This window comes from Hippichthys cyanospilos, chromosome 8, assembly GCF_059441005.1.
Source record: "Hippichthys cyanospilos isolate Australia breed blue-spotted pipefish chromosome 8, RoL_Hcya_1.0, whole genome shotgun sequence".
Classification (NCBI taxonomy): Eukaryota; Metazoa; Chordata; class Actinopteri; order Syngnathiformes; family Syngnathidae; genus Hippichthys; species Hippichthys cyanospilos.
The window spans coordinates 15,934,390-15,952,035 of NC_142376.1; the positions used below are offsets into that span (position 1 = coordinate 15,934,390).

General features: G+C 39.3%; 1 protein-coding gene across 1 annotated transcript in view; it reads right to left on the reverse strand.

The window, feature by feature from the left end:
- itga9 (integrin, alpha 9) overlaps positions 1–17,646 on the reverse strand; it is a 48,213-nt gene that overhangs the window by 25,848 nt on the left and 4,719 nt on the right. Inside the window, exons 4-15 of the mRNA XM_088421757.1 lie at positions 16,458–16,581; positions 14,972–15,039; positions 12,822–12,951; positions 12,658–12,743; positions 12,497–12,559; positions 10,596–10,733; positions 10,213–10,318; positions 9,288–9,382; positions 8,231–8,321; positions 7,882–7,927; positions 7,620–7,771; positions 6,049–6,209 (exon numbers count right to left, since the gene is read on the reverse strand). Coding sequence (XP_088277883.1) covers positions 6,049–6,209; positions 7,620–7,771; positions 7,882–7,927; positions 8,231–8,321; positions 9,288–9,382; positions 10,213–10,318; positions 10,596–10,733; positions 12,497–12,559; positions 12,658–12,743; positions 12,822–12,951; positions 14,972–15,039; positions 16,458–16,581 — 1,260 coding nt within the window. The remainder of the gene's footprint in view (positions 1–6,048; positions 6,210–7,619; positions 7,772–7,881; positions 7,928–8,230; positions 8,322–9,287; positions 9,383–10,212; positions 10,319–10,595; positions 10,734–12,496; positions 12,560–12,657; positions 12,744–12,821; positions 12,952–14,971; positions 15,040–16,457; positions 16,582–17,646) is intronic.

The window sequence follows — 17,646 nt, forward strand, 5'->3', positions numbered from 1 at the left end:
GTCTTTTGTCTGTAAAGCGGCAAACAAAGCAGGCAGTGTGACAGCAGGCCCGGCTTCCACGTGCCACACGAAGCCGCCTGGGAAATGATCCACATGGGGGACTCTTTCGGAGGTTAGTACAGGAACTCCTGGTTTGCTTTTCTCTCACCAGGGTTTCCTGTTTGCCTGTCAAGAGAAAGCTGCTAGGTGCCAATGACACGGAACTTTTGAACACTCACTTAAATGAGTAGATTATAAAGGATTTCAAAGCACCAATATTTGATTAATAAAAGGAAATGGCCATTACAAAAGAGCCAACGTACAATATTGATTAGACTTGACTGACCACATAAATGAGGTAGCTGGTAAATCTGTAGGTGAAATCTCTCTTAAAAACACACTTTTCCTAACTCGCTTTTATGCGCTTTGAACACTGACATCTCCGTTGCCCGGCTGGTTAAACTGTGCTCCTGCTTGTTCGCTTATCTTACGTTTTTATTTGCAAAATTATTTTATTGTACAGCACTTTGGTCTTTTTAAATGTGCTTTAGAAATAAAACTTGACTTTACTTAATAACATTTTGAATTCTGAATGGTGCTTTTGTTCACATTCCTGTAAACACACCCTGAAAGCACCTTCAGTGGAAGTAGTATCAAAAAGTAAAAAAATTCAAAATATAGGAGTCAGAGTTCAATTTTTGAGGCTAATTTGTATGCAGCTTTAAATGTAAAAAAATATGTGTAATTAGATTATGCAAAACCCAGCTCAAAAATATGTTTTTTCAAGTAGACAAATTGCCTATCGAATTAAAGAGTGAAGTCTCGCAAGGTCAAGTTGTTATTGATGGGTTTGATGTAAAACATAATTTGTGGGTTTATCTTTGTACTGTATTTTATTATATGAAGAGAAACCCTCAAATTATATTCATTTTCGTACTGCATTTTATTATCTGCGATTGGCTGGCAACCAGTCCAGGGTGTCCCCCGCCTACTGCCCGAAGCCTGCTGGGATAGGCATCAGCAAGCCTGCGACTCTTGTGAGGATAAGCGGCTCTCGAAAATGGATGGGATGGATGGATGTTTTTTATTATTACTGATACAGAGCTGTGAACTACACAATGTGACTTTGTGTGTGAATAAAATATTGAATAATCTGCTAGAGATTCCAGTCCAGCTTTTCTGTTGAATGTTGATGATGTTTTCGAAACCGCTATTCCCAAAACCAATTTCAAAAGGAGTGGGAGAACATAAATAGACAGGCAAATGCGGCATATAAAAATTAAGTCAACTAAGGGCTACAAATCTAATGTCACCAAAGGTACTGTACATTGCCCCATACTTTGTTTAGTTAACTAATTTTTACACTTGTATGACTAATAATAATAAAACAAAACGCCTGCACTGTTAAAGGTTTTATAATGGCAACAGTTGGGCCTTGTAATAAATGATTTTTATATTCAATTGGGAAAATGGTTTAGATATCAGAATAACTTGCAGGTACAGTTATGTTCAAACCATATCATTCACTGATGAATGCCTGTCTTTTCTCGTGATATAGTATTCTTAATCACAGAGCAACACTATAAATCAAAGTGGTGAGAATAAGCAGTGACTATTATTGGAGTTTATCATTTCTGTTCCCAAAGGTCCTCATTCATCAGCAGTGGGGGAAATGGAATGATTTGAGATTCCCAATGTGTCACATAACATAGATGCCGGTATGATTGGGAAGTAAAGCAGGCCAGTCACCCTATGGAGAGCTCATTTATCAGCACTATTGCAATATAATCTACCCAGTGGATTGGAGTAAAAGAAAAAAGTAAATTCTCGTTTAAAAAAAAAAATAGCAGACACCCCAGATAATGAAAAAAGTAGCTACTTGCTACCACAATAGGGTGCTATCTTGCGTTTTTTTAATGCAAAAAAATACAAATAAGTAATGTTATGCATTATTAACCTAAAAAAAAAAAACATTATCTCAACTATCCCACTTTAAAAATTTGGAGGTATAAAAAAAAAAACATTTTGTGCTCAGTCCTTGAAAAAAGTAGTGGTTCTTCTGACATTAGATATTACTGATATTGTTGAAAAGCTGTTGTGTTGAAAGCAAAAAAAATATGTTATTAATTATTTATAAACATTTATGGTTTAGCCCAATTATGGTCCATTAGGTTTAGAGTGTATATTTTTTTAAACACTTATTTCTCCCAAAATAAAATTGCAGTATAGGGAAATAGTAGATTTAAAAAAATGTAAAGGCACAACAGTTATCATTGATATATAATATGAATAACTTGAGACCCAGTTATTGGTATACTATAGTTATAGTATCAAAGGCTTTTTTTTAGGTCAATAAAAATCTCTACAGTATTCTTTTTTACTCGATATTCAAAACAATTTCTTCCACAACATCCAATCCAGTCATAGAGATTGAGTTTTTTCTCTGAAGAGATTGTTTATCTATGAAGCTGCCAAGTCTTTGTGAAAATTGTTTTTCTAGAATTTTTAACTGTGGAAGCAATGATATTGGCCTGCAATTTGTAAATAGATGTTTGTCTCCACTTGTACCAATCAAAATGGCTTTTGCAGTTTTCATTTACGATGGGAAAATGCCAATTTTAAAAGAAAGGTTACAAATGTATCTGAATGATTGCACTACATTTTCTACACTATCTATCTAATGCTCTGCTAGCCTATCAATGTTAAAAGAATTTGTGGACTTTTTATGTTTTAGTGTTTTGACAAAATTTAACATAGCCTACTGTTTGTTGAGTTCGTAAAAGATTTATATGAGAATTTACGGACTAATTGTATTCTGAGTGGAGCTAATCAAAAAGGCTTTCAATTCTTTGTCCTGAAAATGGCTGCTCACGAGCTGGTCATGAATCAAAACAATGAGAAGGGGCACTATATTCTCCCCATGACCAGAGAGACAAGTTCCATGAACAACTGTGTTGGTGCCAAGCGAATGTTATTGGGGCAGTGGAATATAGGCCAGAGGAAAGCACACGTGTTTGGGGTGTAGAAAGCAGGACACTTACAAGCTAAATTAAACGGACAACTGTTACGTGCAAGACTTTAGCGGCCTATTTTAGCTTCTCCTCTGAGACAGAGATGCATCAACTGAGCTACAAAACACCAATCAATGCCAACAAATGCCCTTGCTGTGATTTCGAGGCACACATGCATGAGTGCAGTAAAAACACACGTATGACGATGGACACTTTACAGAACATGTAAATAAGACATAAGCTTGACATGACAAGAGTTCAGGAGAAGTGCAGAGCTCCTAATAAGGGATTCGTTAAAAGGGTTTGTTGACTTGGGCGAACTATGAATCAGTTGAACCAAAGCAATGCGAGTCATGTAGACTCTATGGATAGACATAGTAAGTAATAACTATGTTATAGAGAGACGGACTGTTTATCCCAATGTAATGTTAACACCGCACCTGTTGTCTACTGAACATTCTGCAACTGAACAGCACATGTTGATAGTGGCCTTCATCCATCTTACACAAAAAAGCTAATGATAATCATAGTACTGATGATAATAATAAAGATAAATTCCAATCATCCCTCACATCTTCCTTACTTAACCCACCCATGTTGTTTATTTTATATTACACATCACATTTGCTTCAATGCCACTGTCAGAAATGAAGGGTTTCATTGTTTACATTTGTGCATGCATACAGAATTACATGCAACACAGCTGTATTCATAGTTTCAGTTTGACCAAATACTGCATCTAACTTTCCATGGGATTTCCTATTCAATGTCCACAAGAATATGCTGGACTCAAGTATGTAAGTTGTCACCTAAAAAGTCAGGTAAAAATAAAAGTTCATTCACAGCTCTACATTCTCATCTGCCAAACCTTCAATATGTGTTTATTCTGGCACAATACACTAGAACCAGTAAAAACAACACAAGAAAAGGATGTCAATTATTCCAAATCACTTAGGGCAACAAATCACATTGAAGAATTTGGCTTGCCTGACAGCATGACTCAGTGGTACACAGCACCTCTAGTCATTTAAATCCTAATTGCTCGTAACTGTGCAAAATCAGTTTTTTGTCCAACAGGGGCAAAAGCAAGTGAGCGGTTCATCCTGCCGAAAATAACCAAACATAGACCATCTGGACGACTGCTATGCCGCAAGTGCGTGCCAATGAAAACATGGTGAAAATGGTCAACATGAAAGACTTGCATAATTTCAGGAGGTACTGCTGAATATGTGCTGAAGCATGAGCCCCTGCATGTGGCATACCTGCTGTTATGTTATATGTTTTCTCAAAGTATGATTTACTGAGCCGCTCGTCTAGACTTTCACTTGAACTCAGATGATAGAAATTGAGCATGTCTGTTCCAGTCCTTTGCATTTTGCTGAACAAATTAAACTTTTGCAGGTTATTATTATTTTCTATGAGCTTTTAACACCAATCTATTCCATCAATAAATAGGACTTACATGAACTGAATCGCTGTGAATCCTTTTTTTTTTTTTTTTTTTTTTTTTAGTTTGATTTGACATGCAGCCACATAAAAGCAACACAAGTCTAACACTCTGCTGAGGCACCCTCTTCTGTGCTTCTGCTGTATAAGATGACTCCCTGGTGAGGCTTGCAACCCACCCGGTAAGGATGCAACTGGGAAACCAGATGCTTTCCATTAGCATACCTCTTCTGGGGAATGGGAATACTGGCTGGTTGATGTGGGGAAACACGTGACAAAGATAAATGATGCTACTAGTCAGGAAGAGTCCTTTAAAGGAAAAATACATCACCTCTGAAAATTATGATTCTTTAAAGTTCAGAACAAACACATGCTGGAAAAGAATATGGAGTCACAGTAGGTCATAATGTGCAGAACCCTTCATCTTTCCCTAAGGCATTCAGTCTGTGCAATAACTTCAACATAGCTAACATAAACTTGGAAAGGACACCAACTAAAGTGGCATTGTTCATGCAGGATGAACTGGCTGAGATGACGGCTGTCAAAATCAATCAATTAATCGACAACTAATCAATTATCAGATTAATTGACAATGATTTTCATTTTCATTGTTTGGAGACATAAGTTACCTTGAAACTGTCCAAATCATCCAGACTGTGACATTGCTCAACTCCAATATTTTTTCCTTTGATTCAGATCAGCTGAAATTGATGTGATCAGGCCCAATTTTCAATCACGTGATCAGGATCTGAACATCCCAACAGTCGATGTACTGTAATCCTAATTTAATTGCAAATGTCTTCTTTAACACGCAATTTATGAAAATAAAATCGTGGTTTGTTGCGTGCCCGTCTAGGTTGAGGTGCGCAACATTTACACAAATTAACGGCCACGGCCTCAACATGGTCGATAACATACTTTGAATGAGGTCCGTAAAGACTCATTGCTCCAACTGCGCTGCGTGATGCTCATGATTGTATGCATGTCCTTGACCTTCTTAAGAGTGGGAATAAAAGCTTCCCATTTAATACAAAGTACCAGAGGGGCTCTGTAAAAAATGCTCATGAAATTTACAGGCCTGCACTATGGGCTTCCGTGCACAAGGAAGGGAAGCATGGCCGGTGCCCTCAGGACGTGGACCCTCCCGGTGGCCGCGCAGCCCAATCACAGCAGAACACAATAGAGGGACTGTGATGACAAAGGGGACTTTGTTCGAGTCTTTTTCTGAGATATGTACACTTGAGGCTAATAACACAAGCCCTATGACAGCATGATTTCACCAGCCATCAAGCGCATGACTGTTACATCAATCTCAGCAGGTGGTGGGGAAGGAGCCAACATTCTCATAGCAGCCCCCACACTCTGTGATGTTGCTTCCTTGATTGTGAATTTTGCTTGCTTGTATTAAACAGCGTAAATATTTTAACTGGAAATGTGTGCATTTGGCCTCTTCTATAAACAGATGAAGATTAAAACAAACCTATGAAGGAAATAGTGCTAATGCTACATTGCATGATGAGTGTTTCTGTCGTGGGAAACAAACTGAGACTATTTAAGGGCGTTATCAGCAAAGAAAAGAAGCCAATATGAAGACCAGACAGTCTAAACTTACTTTGACATAGGCAGTGAAGTGCTGGCACTGGTTCTTGTTGACCTCCAGGTTGAGCTGCTGGCTTTTCTGGCTGATCTGAGAGCCACTCTGAATGAAGTAGACCCGGGAAGGCAGATTCTTTTGTCTCTTGTCCACATCAGATGTCAGGTTGTACAGTAGCTCTAAACCAGACCACATACAATGGTTAGATTTACTTCTGAAAGCCATTTGGGCAACCAACTGCGGAAAGGACCAAGTGGATAAAATGATAAGTGGCATTACCACAGGTCTTTTGTAATATTTAACCATTATTCAGTCATAGAATAGAGCAATTCCCCAAATTCGCTCATATAAATTAACAAAGGCTTGATAACATTCACCAAAGAATGTATCAACATTTATGAGATACTTGTTCTATGGCCCACCTATTTTGAAAATTGGTGGGTATTAGTGAAGCTGTAAAGCAGGCTCAATGACAAACGGGAGAAATGAGAACAAACCCTCCTTAGTGGTGATTTTATTTTGTCATCTTCATGAATTGTCATCTTCATGAATTGGATATAAATCCCGGATGGATCATAAAAGGAGTTATTTTTACTCTGAGATGAATGAAGCAGAACCTTGTGTAATAGTGGCGCTTAAGGTGAGATGATGATGAAAAACATTGTAAAAAGGAGACCAATTCTCCAGCTGGTCTGCCTGACTGTGTTTTTATTACACCCCTGCTGGTTCCACCCCTGTTTTTAGTGATGGAGAAAATGAACAACTACTGTATTTTGAAGAGGAATCATAAGTGTGAGGTCAAGTGTGACTAGTGGTTCTGAGAAAACTACACACACGCCTCTTGTCATTCAAACGCAAATACCGTGAATGAATCAGCCTCAGTTTGGAGTATGGTAATTGCTTCACAGGGTGTTACACTGGTGCAACACTGGGCGGGGTGGCAAACACGCCCAGGTAGGACCGAAACCTTCTGTTTCCTCCATCGAGTGGAGGCCGAGCCATGAGCTCACTCACTCTCTAGGAGGCAAGCGAAGGTTTCATTGTGGACGTCACCAAACACATGGCGCTGCACTTTCCATGCGCTTTGCCAGACGGCCAAACAGAGGGGCTTTATTCCGGCAAGCTAGTATGCAGTTATTATGCAACACAGCTCTTATTCCCTGGGGGGTTGGGAACTGGGAGAGACCGCACCCAAACACTGGAACAGGACAGCACCTCAGTGCTCGACGCCACCATAAGCGCTCAGCAAAGGCTAAGCACACAGACTTCCTTCCTGTCCAGGCAGAATTGCTCAACATGATCCTTCTTTAAAAAGTTCCCTCTGTTTAAATGACCAACAAAAGGTCAAAAAGCAAGAATTTTACTTGAGCAATAGCACCAGTCATTGCCAAATGGGCTTTTTGGCTTTCAACATTATTTTCCCATAATGTGCTGAATTAAAAGCAGACAGGGTGCAAAAATGTTGATCTCAATCTGAAACAATTGTTAAGTGTTTAAAGTAGCACACGTTAGTGTTCTGTAAGCATTAAAAATCATTTGTGGGAATCTGATGAACTGTGTGAAATCGACTGTTATTCTCTCATCCTTACTTATTTGTCCAGGAACTTGTCTTCCATGGAAGCGCATGCAGACGGTGATGTCAAAACAGTTTATGTTCTGGCCTTCGTGGCACTGAGGAACAGAAATGTTGATGGACACAGGCAAGAAGATGGAGACGTCCACTGTAATAACGGGCCGGGACCTTTTGCCACAATTGGACAGGAATAGAGAAAGGTGTAAGTAAAAAAAAACAAAACAAAAAAAAACATAGCTGCTTGACCTATATTGTCCTGAAGTGTAACAATTCCTCACCTGAGTAACACTACACTATCTGTCATGAAAGCTCCAACTGTGACATCTGCAACAAAACATAGCAGCATACTGTATATGACATCACTCGGTACACCTGCAAACTGATAAACATGGAAACATTGCGACTTGGTCATTCTGCCTTAGATTCAATATTGTCTGAGGAATGCTGTCAACAAAATGCCTCTGTCACGAGTCTTAAGTGAGGCTATTGTAGAAGAATACGGGTCAAAAGTTGTGACTTTGAAAAGAACAACAACAAATATTTAATGTTCATTTTTTGTTTTGGAGGTTTTCATTTATATGATTGGGGAACTCTAGAAAACCTCCATCTCTTCTGATATGACTCTACCTGTGTATCCATTGCCGTCCATATCCACACTGCCAGATATTGCCTGTCCAAACATCTGGAGACCAGGATTGACACTACGCCCAGTTATTTTCTGTAACACAAGATAGCACCCATTTAAAACATGCAGTTCAAGTTAACATGAACACTGGTCAGACTTTCACTTTGCTTTGTGTTTGTTTTTCCACAGCAAAAAATGTAAAAGCACTCGGGGTTGAGTCAAAGAGCAGTCATTAATAAAGAATTATTTTCAAAACATGTCCAGATTTGGAAAAGAGTGGTCCTAAAATCACATTTTACGTCTTTCCACAAAACGAGGGGCAAATCAAATTCACTAAGAAAAAAACGCATTGATGGGCCAAATAAATGTTTAGTGTATTTTTCATTTATATCACATGACTGTGAATAGAATTGTAGCCTATTTTTAGTCTGGCCTATTACCAAGGCCAGACTAAGGCACTTGACCATTTGTGCAGTTACACTTAGCCTAATGCTGCATCGCGAGAACCCCGCAGCCTATCAATACAGTGTGTTAATTGTCCATGCAAAATTACAATACAACATATATACATGAGCAATACTTTAGTACCATGCAAATCTGTACCCCCCAAAAAACTTAAAAATAAAGACAAGCCTCTGTTTTTGGTATGAACATTAGGCTTAGCTCGCCGTGAACCGGAAGCTTCCCCCTAATGACAATATTATATCACTCCTTTCACTAAATCCAAAAACCAGAAATTACTTACACATAAACCCATCTCAATGTGTGGTAGGATATTGTTGTAGCCATTCAGCAGTATTAAGATTAATGCTTCATGGTCTAAAATGGCTTGTGGCATAACACAAGTGATTTTCAGCATGGAACTGCATTGTGGGTCAAAGCTGAGTTAAGAGCTTTGGAAGACCAACATTAACTCCCTAGATCGCATTCGAATGGCATTTCTCTATTACCTCAAGAGTTGTTTTGCAACATGCATGGCGAACATATGTTTTCCATTTGAAGTTCATCATGCATTGTACATTATTCATGCATTAATGCACATTCATTGCAATGTCTTACCATGGAATATTTACTGATGATTCCTGTGGCATCTCCGTGATAGATATAAATAGCTCCTCCATAATCATCTTCTTTTGGAGCTCCTATGGCCACATCTGAAGGGGAGAATATACGAATGAAATGCAAAAATTGCAGACTGCGGCTTTAGTATGGTCGTGATTCTGTCTGGTGAGCACACAACAAGGCCACAAACAACAAGCTAGTGTCCTAATAGACTATTAATGGTTAGTGGCTCTAAACCATCGTCCGGCTTCTGAGAGTGGACACAACAAGTGCTGGAAATGGCAAGTAAATAACACTGCCATACATATCACAATTTCACAGAGAGAGACATATGTAAGCTTCAATGCACTGAAGCATACCAAAGAAGAAATCCTAAATGTTTGTGTCTCTAACAGGCAATAATTAAGTAATTATGACCCAACAAGGCATTCGTTTTTAATAAAAAACATATTTCTACATAGGCTCCTTAAAATTAAATGGTAACTCTCAGTCAGTCAGTCTGGCTCTTTTTGCTATCAAGAGGGTTATAATGATGATGGGTTATAACATGATTTATAAGTACTAGCAGCAATCCGTCCCCACATGTGTGTGCCAGGTCACAGGTCAGGTAAGCTAGGTAAAAGCTCACAAAAAAGACAGTAAATAATAATAAAATGCCAGAATGACAGTTTAAATTACATTTATGTCAAGCGGTTGCCTTTAAGTCAAGAAAATCGGTTACATCACTTGCAGAAACTCGAAATTTGTGAGCATGCCTTGTTATCATTCAATGAACATGCTTGAATGCACTGTCAAAAAAATGGTTACAGAACAAGTACCAATTACTTGATGGCCACTACACCACCTGAGCCATGTTGCCCTATGCGGGCCCGAGAACCACTCAGTAAGTGAATTGTGAGTGACGCTATTACTTTACTCTGACCTTGGTAGCCATCGTCATCGATGTCTCCAATCGAGGAAATGTACTCTCCAAAGTGGGCATTGTAAGCATTGTCACCAGTCAAAATAGCTTGCTCCTCCATCACCCCCTGGGGGGAAAAAATATATGCAGACAGGCGGTGAGGAAAACATCGAGAAAGAACTCATGATGTTAAACGGAAGCTCATGATGGAATCATGCCGAGCTCTGAAACAAAATAACTTGTGTGTTGTTGTAGGGAAAACAAATTGCAGGAAATTATTTTCAAGAGAAGCTGAATGTGAACAGAGTAACCCCAGGGTGGAACCAATGTTAATTTTCTTAGAAATGTTTAAAATCTTTTCAGCTGGTATACAGTACATGAGCTAATTATTGGTTGCCACTTACATTCCCCTTGCTGAGGTACACAGTTACGCGGCCCTCATCCCGTAGCTGGGTATGCATGGGTGCCCCCACCAGCAGGTCTGACAGGCCGTCCTTGTTCAGATCAACTGCACACAATGAGGAGCCAAAGTAAGAGCCCATCTGGAACCAAGCCGAGCCACAAAGCATTGGGTCAGATCACAGACATTTTTTGTCGATTTCATCATTGACATGCAGACAGTCTGATTGATGGAATGTTCTGTTGTAAAGGTGCATCCATATCAAAGGCATACCACAGTTCAACATAACCTTGACTTAAAGGGAATTTTAATGGATACATTTAATTTGATATTTACTCTAAGATGCTGTGTTAAATAAGAAAAAGATGGGGTTTTTTTCAAGCTAAGGTATGAAATATTTTCATGATGTAAAATATACGCGGGACTGGCAAATATTTTTAATTGGTAGTTCCAACATAACTTAAATGCTTTTGACAGTTTTGTGTCATTTACAATAAAAAGATTCAACAAGTTAGTCTGATTAACTAATTTCAATTTTAATGCACATTAAGATATCAATTATAATGCAATGTTAAGCGAGTCCTACACATGGCCGATGGTGGACACAGAAATGGGGGGTTTACTGAATGGAAAATGTCCTAATAATTAAAAAAAAGCAAAAAGTACAGCAAAAAATGTGATCACAAAATCAAAATGGAAAACTCAAAACAAAACAAAGGTGCAAAAGAAACTGAGATTAGCACACAAAAATGCAAACGCAATAGAAAATGTCAATGCAGAAAACATGCAATCACAAAGGTGACGTGGGCGCAGACTTCAAAGAAAACAAATGCAACCAAGATGAAAACAGCTGCAATGAATAATCATGTTGCAAGCTGACACCACACAACAGAAGTGATGCCACTGGGGGGATTGAACGGTCAGTTACAATCACAAGTAAGCAAATGTAGTTATAGAAAATAGAGAGAGAGAGAGAGAATCAGGATGGGTTTGGTCTCCCTCTTCCCCTCTTTCTTGCTGAAATGTTTTATTCCAATTCTTCTCATGGTACGAGTAATTTCTACAATGTAATACAGGTACCCCTATATACATTTGTAATTTGTACCCTTCAATGTTTAAGTGCTGTGCACTTCTTCTACCACTAGTTGTCAGTCATGCTGCCCTGACTATGGGGCGAAGTGTAAATTTGCAAGGATTGTTGTGTTTGTTTTGCGTTGTAAATTTGCAAACAACCTAACACAACGAAGCCTGGAGTCAGTAAGTCTCAACTGGAATCCATGCCCCAGGCATATACTGAAATTATAGGCATACAGCGGTACAGAGATTAAGAAAGGTTAAAGGTGGGGTCTAACCCTATCTTGATGATATTTTAGTGCAACTACTACTTTCACTGTATCATATTGGCGAAATTACTCGTGACATATTATATGAGAATGAAAGGTAAGAGATTTAGACAGAAAGAGCTGAACAGGGAGACCAAACCCATTTTCTCTCTTGCTCTTCTCGCTCTCTAAATATCTTGATTTGAAAAACTGTCCTTGATTTGCTGTAAATTTGCTTTTACTTTGTTCTTGTGATTGCAGCTTTGTTCTTCGTTTTTTTGGGGGGTTTTTTGGGCAGGTGTTTTGTTTTTGTTTGTTTGTTTGCTTCATTCCAGTTTATTGCATTCTGCGGTTGCAGTGCGTTTGCTCGTAACAGCCACCATATCTTTGGTTTCCTGTATGGAAAATATTAGCTACTTCACTTAAATAAAGATCCAAACATTGCAGTTTAAAATAAAATTAGATTGTCTTAACTGCATCACATAAATTCATGTCATGGCCCCTCAGGCAGACGGTAACCTCCGCACGATAATTTAAAACAGGACTATCAGTGTGTGCACTTTAACTAAATATGAAGCCATACCATTTTTCCTGACGCTTGAAAACTCTTCACCAAAGTCATTCCATCAATTTTGAAAATGTAAACCTGACGGGGGAAAAAAAAAAAGACAAAAAACAAAAAAACATGATCAGTGATGCGATAGGCAACAGCTAGAAAATACAGCAGAAAGATGAGGTCACAACCTTCCCGCTGCCGTTGTGCTGAGGAGCCCCCGCAGCTATGTCAATCACATTAGGTGAGGAGAAGTGTCCAGCAGTCACAGCATAGCCTGCACACACAAGTTAAGTTCAGCTGACTCTATTTGGGCTTTTATATTCCACACTAATTCATACTAACAGCCTCTCACCAAGGTAGCTGTATCTGTGGGAGTCAACATCATCTTTGTTTAGACTGTAGAATGTGTCAGACGTCAGGTTGTAAACCTTAATTGTCCCGGTCCAGTAGTAAGACCCAGGGGCCCCCATCACCACCAGCTCCTAAAAAAAGAACCCCCACCGCGTTCATTCACATATTTCTCTCTCCCGTGAATTACAAGTGCTGCAGGGTGAAATTTTGGTTAACCAAAGGCCACAGACGCTTGTTCGCTATCCGCTGCTAAACCGCCCAATCGGAGGTCAAAAAGTGTGACGGAGAATGCGGAGCCTGTGCAAAATTGACAGCTGTAGGCTGTTTTGCACTGTGACATTTTGATGCCATTGTAGCGGTGACCCGGTGAATGAACAAGAATGACCGCACGTAGAATCTTTACTCCCGGTGTTTCTCTTGACAAAAAAAGCATCCTGCTATTTTGTGTCAACTACGACACCACTTTATGGTAGGCTTGTCACACACACACGCACGCGCACACATTCATCGGAATCAGTCACAGATGCCAAACATCTGGCGACCGGTGAGCCCATGGATCTCGGTGCAGATGAGGCCGAGATTTAACAGTTGGACATCTATTCAAGGAATTCCATACATTCTTTCAGGAGAGAGGGCTTGTTGGTGGGGGGTGGATTGTCATTCAAAAGACTAAAAAACTCAACAGTGATCCTTTGTAGGTTGAAGTGTTTGATGATTTCACTTCTCCCATTTAAAACACTCTATTCATTTGAAAAAAAAACAGAAAAATGGACAGGAATGCCATTTGAGTGGTTGATATTCTTAATACATGGCATGAGGTCCATGTACTGTGTTTGATCTCACTAGTAGGACAATTTCCTGGGGCGCGCAATAATCATTCACATGAATAAGATTTGTTCATTAGTAGTGATGCTTTTCGCTTACTTGGTTGTAGTTAAATCTCACTATTAAATCCATTATTCATTTAAAATAGTGATGTCAAGAGATTTGAAAAACTGAGTAATTAATTAAAATCTTTAATTAAATCTAATCTAAAATAGTCTAACCTAGAAATTTCTGAGAAAACCCTCAACCATTTAAAAAAAAACATACATTGCGTTATTGTGGCAGATCAAAACATTTGTACACACAAACAACAGTGGCTACAGTCTTTTATTTTCTTTCACACTTGCAGTTCTAATAATTTACTTTCTGCTGCAATTGAGACCTATTGCTTGCTGCGATTCTTAGTTTTGACCATCAGGAGAGATCAGGAGGAATGATGGTGTTGTTTGTTTGTCAATTGCCAAATAATTATAAGTAAAAAGTTTGATCTATGTAATGCATATTCACAAATTAATCTGTAATGAGGTCTACGGAACTGAATGTGTTCAGTATTTTTCGTGAAAGTTAAAAATGACAGCTTCAATCAGTTGTACTTCTAGTATCTTACTGTAGTAAGATCATTTCAAACATCACATTTTCTTCTCCAAGGAAGTCACATTAATTCCAAACAAAGACAAGTCTGTCATCACCACTGACTAAATTGATTATGACTGCAATTTCAGACTTGCTGCTTCTGAGCACCATCGGGAAATAATCGCATTGCAAATGTATCGAAAACCTAATGTCGGTCACAGTTTAACGTTCACCACGTTATACGCACACATTTTCAAACCTCTACAGCACATTTCAAAGAAAACTCTATTGGACCTCATCTGTTCCGCTCACTTGGGCTTCACGCAGGCTGTTTAAGCATAGAGTGCGGTACAAAAAGCTATTGTGCAAAGGTGGATGATGTCATCCATCAGTCGTGCATCCCCGCTATATACAGAAAAGGGAAACTTGTGTTTTCTTAATCATTTTATCTGGGGGAAGCACCCCCAGAGGCGAAGAGCGGCCGCAGCAGCCAATGAAAACATAAGATTGCAGTTATCAGGCAACATGAATGGCGTACTATCCATCTTACAAGTACAGTTCTCTCTCATGATCCCACAATGTCAAGAAGTAAAAAAAATAAAAGACTCTTGCAGTGTTCAAATAAAATGCTTTGAGCAGAGCAATTAGTTGAAGAGTCATATAAATTATGCAGGATGGAAACATTTAATAAACATCATTTGTTTATTGTATGCGTTAAAGAGATTAAGAAGATGAACAAGCACTGTTACTGACCTCTCTGAAAACTCCCGCTATCCCAGCTTGGCAGGAGCCGTGCTCTTCCCCATACTTCTGCTTATAATCTGGACACACACACACGCACACACACACACACACACACACACACACACACACACACACACACAAACAAACCACAAATTATTTCACTGTGTGCTTGATCCAACATTTACTGCAGTTTTCTCTCTCTCAGCATTCCATATGGAGCTAGTCAAGAAGCTGGTCACATCCAAGAGGAATCGGGGGGAGCAGCGCGTAGGCAGAAAGGAGCCATGCAACATCCAACGAGACCACTCACTTTGAGGGGGGACGCTCTCAGGTTACAAAAAAAGCCCAACTTGGATCAGCGTAAAATGCGCAGTAAGTTGAATACGACACAAAACGCAAGTCCACTGCAGACTGGAAGTTATGCAAGGAAGTGAACATCATGGAGTAAAATCTTTCAGAATAGAGGGTAGGGGCTATCATATCACAATTGAGGACTGACCAAATCAACAAACACTTTCAACTTTGTAAGTGAATTTTTGTTGGACTTGCGGAGGGAGATCACACCTCACGCTACCTGTTTTCAGAGGCTCAAAAGCAGATGTGCGGCTCTGTGATGAATCCATGCATGCACACCACTTGAGTCAAATGGAATTGCACAAGTAGTAAACAAGTTGGGTCCCCTAGATGACTGAGGTGTTTTTAAAATAAACATATACAATGCCCGTGGGTCTCTATTCCCTACATAAATCACATCAAAATAAATACTAGCACTTCTGAGCTGTAAGATCCAGAAGTGATCAAATTTGAAGTTCAACTTAAGATTTCTGAAAGAATATGCCTCAAAAGTGCAACAACATTCCAATCCATCATCATATGAAACTGACACATTAACTCTGTTTTACTGTTTTTGGCCTTTTTTTTCCCCTGCATTTTTTGTGATGCCACCAAGGAAAAGAGCCAGCGTTGACAGTCGTAAAGGGTGACGGCAACATAGAACATTAAATGGAAATTATTGCTTGGCAGAAAAATATCTGCCTTTGAGCACGAATAAAGAGCAAATACCAATTACAAGCATGTTTCAATTTCAACAAGTTGATACTATGTAACTAGCAGATAGCTAAATGAAAGTACTGTACATAATATGAATTCCAGCAATATCTAGGGCACACCAGTCGGTAACAGTGCTTCACAAACCTACCTGTTTTCTTTCTTTATTTGAATTGTACAACACAATTATTAAAGCCAATTGGCTTTACAGCTTAAGAAAAATATCTAGCAATGGTTAGACCTGGGGGAAACCGATGCAATAGAATCAGATGTTGGATGTCAGCAACTGATTGTATTTGCTTTTAGAGGTTCCAATTCATATAACTGTCTGTGCTTTATGCATTGAGTAAAATGATGCTGCAAAAATGATGCTGGGCTATGGTGAGGAAGGGTAGGGCACAACAGAGACAAAATCAGAAATTCTTCCACGTCAAGTGGTCTACTGTACCTTCATAACATGGGATGAGGGGCTGCGTTCTGCCCTGGAGATTCGGCGGGATGATGGAGCAGTATCCGTGCGGGAGGATATGCTCCGAGTCGTAGTAGACGTTTTTCCAACGGTGGGCACAGGCCTGCAGGAAACAAAACACTACTTTTACTTGTTTAATGTGTATACAGAAAGCAGATTGACCTTGACAGCATTGTATTTGCACAAGACGCTCTCGCGCTGAGCTGGAGTCAGTAGGTCTCAGAGGATGTGGAACCTTCTTCAATGAAGGCAGCAGTTCTACTCTGCAGGGTGCATAACTCAATTCAGCCCTTACAACAATGAAAATGCAGTGAGGAGGAATTGTATCAAAGTGAAGGAATACAAAAGCCTAAAGCAACAAGAATTTGACCCTAAAACAACATAAGAGTCATTTGTATGATACACTGGCTTGTAAAATGCAGAATAACGTCTCGTTCACTACTGCGATAACACAGGATCGCTTACACTACTTATGCTGTCTACTGTATAATATTGAGGGAGCTGCAAAGTCACAACTTATGATTGCCAGTGGCTGGGCGATAGGTCCAGCAAGACCTTATCTGCGGATATCAATACCATCAGAAGCACTCACCTACATTTACAACCTGAATTCTAATATTTGGTCCATGAAACTGTATTGATTCCTCTTCATTTTGTGGAGTTAACTCGGTCCCATTGCTTCCAGTATGTACAGTATGGATCTATTTTTTTTTCCATTCAGATAAATGCAATGCAATGTAATGGACACTTTATGAACAGTATAAAAGGTTGATTGTATTAAAAATTACTGTGTCAATATTTTAGGCATATATTTTTGCTCAAACTTGCAATAACCATTCATTCATTTCCTATATTACTTGTTCATCATTTGGGTCACAGACGTATGGCGGTTGACTAGATCAGATGCACTGTAAAAGGCAGAACGCTATAAACACAGGAATGAGTGAGTGAGTGAGTGAGTGAGTGAGTGAGAGAGTGAGTGAGTGAGTGAGTGAGTGAGCGAGAGAAAGAGAGAGAGAGAGAGCGAGAGAGAGAGAGAGAGAGAGAGAGAGAGAGAGAGAGAGAGAGAGAGAGAGAGAGAGAAAGCTAGAATGAGGATGGGTTTGGGTTTGGTCACCCATTTCAGCTCTTTCGTACTGCATCTCGACTTGCATTCTCATGTGTCACT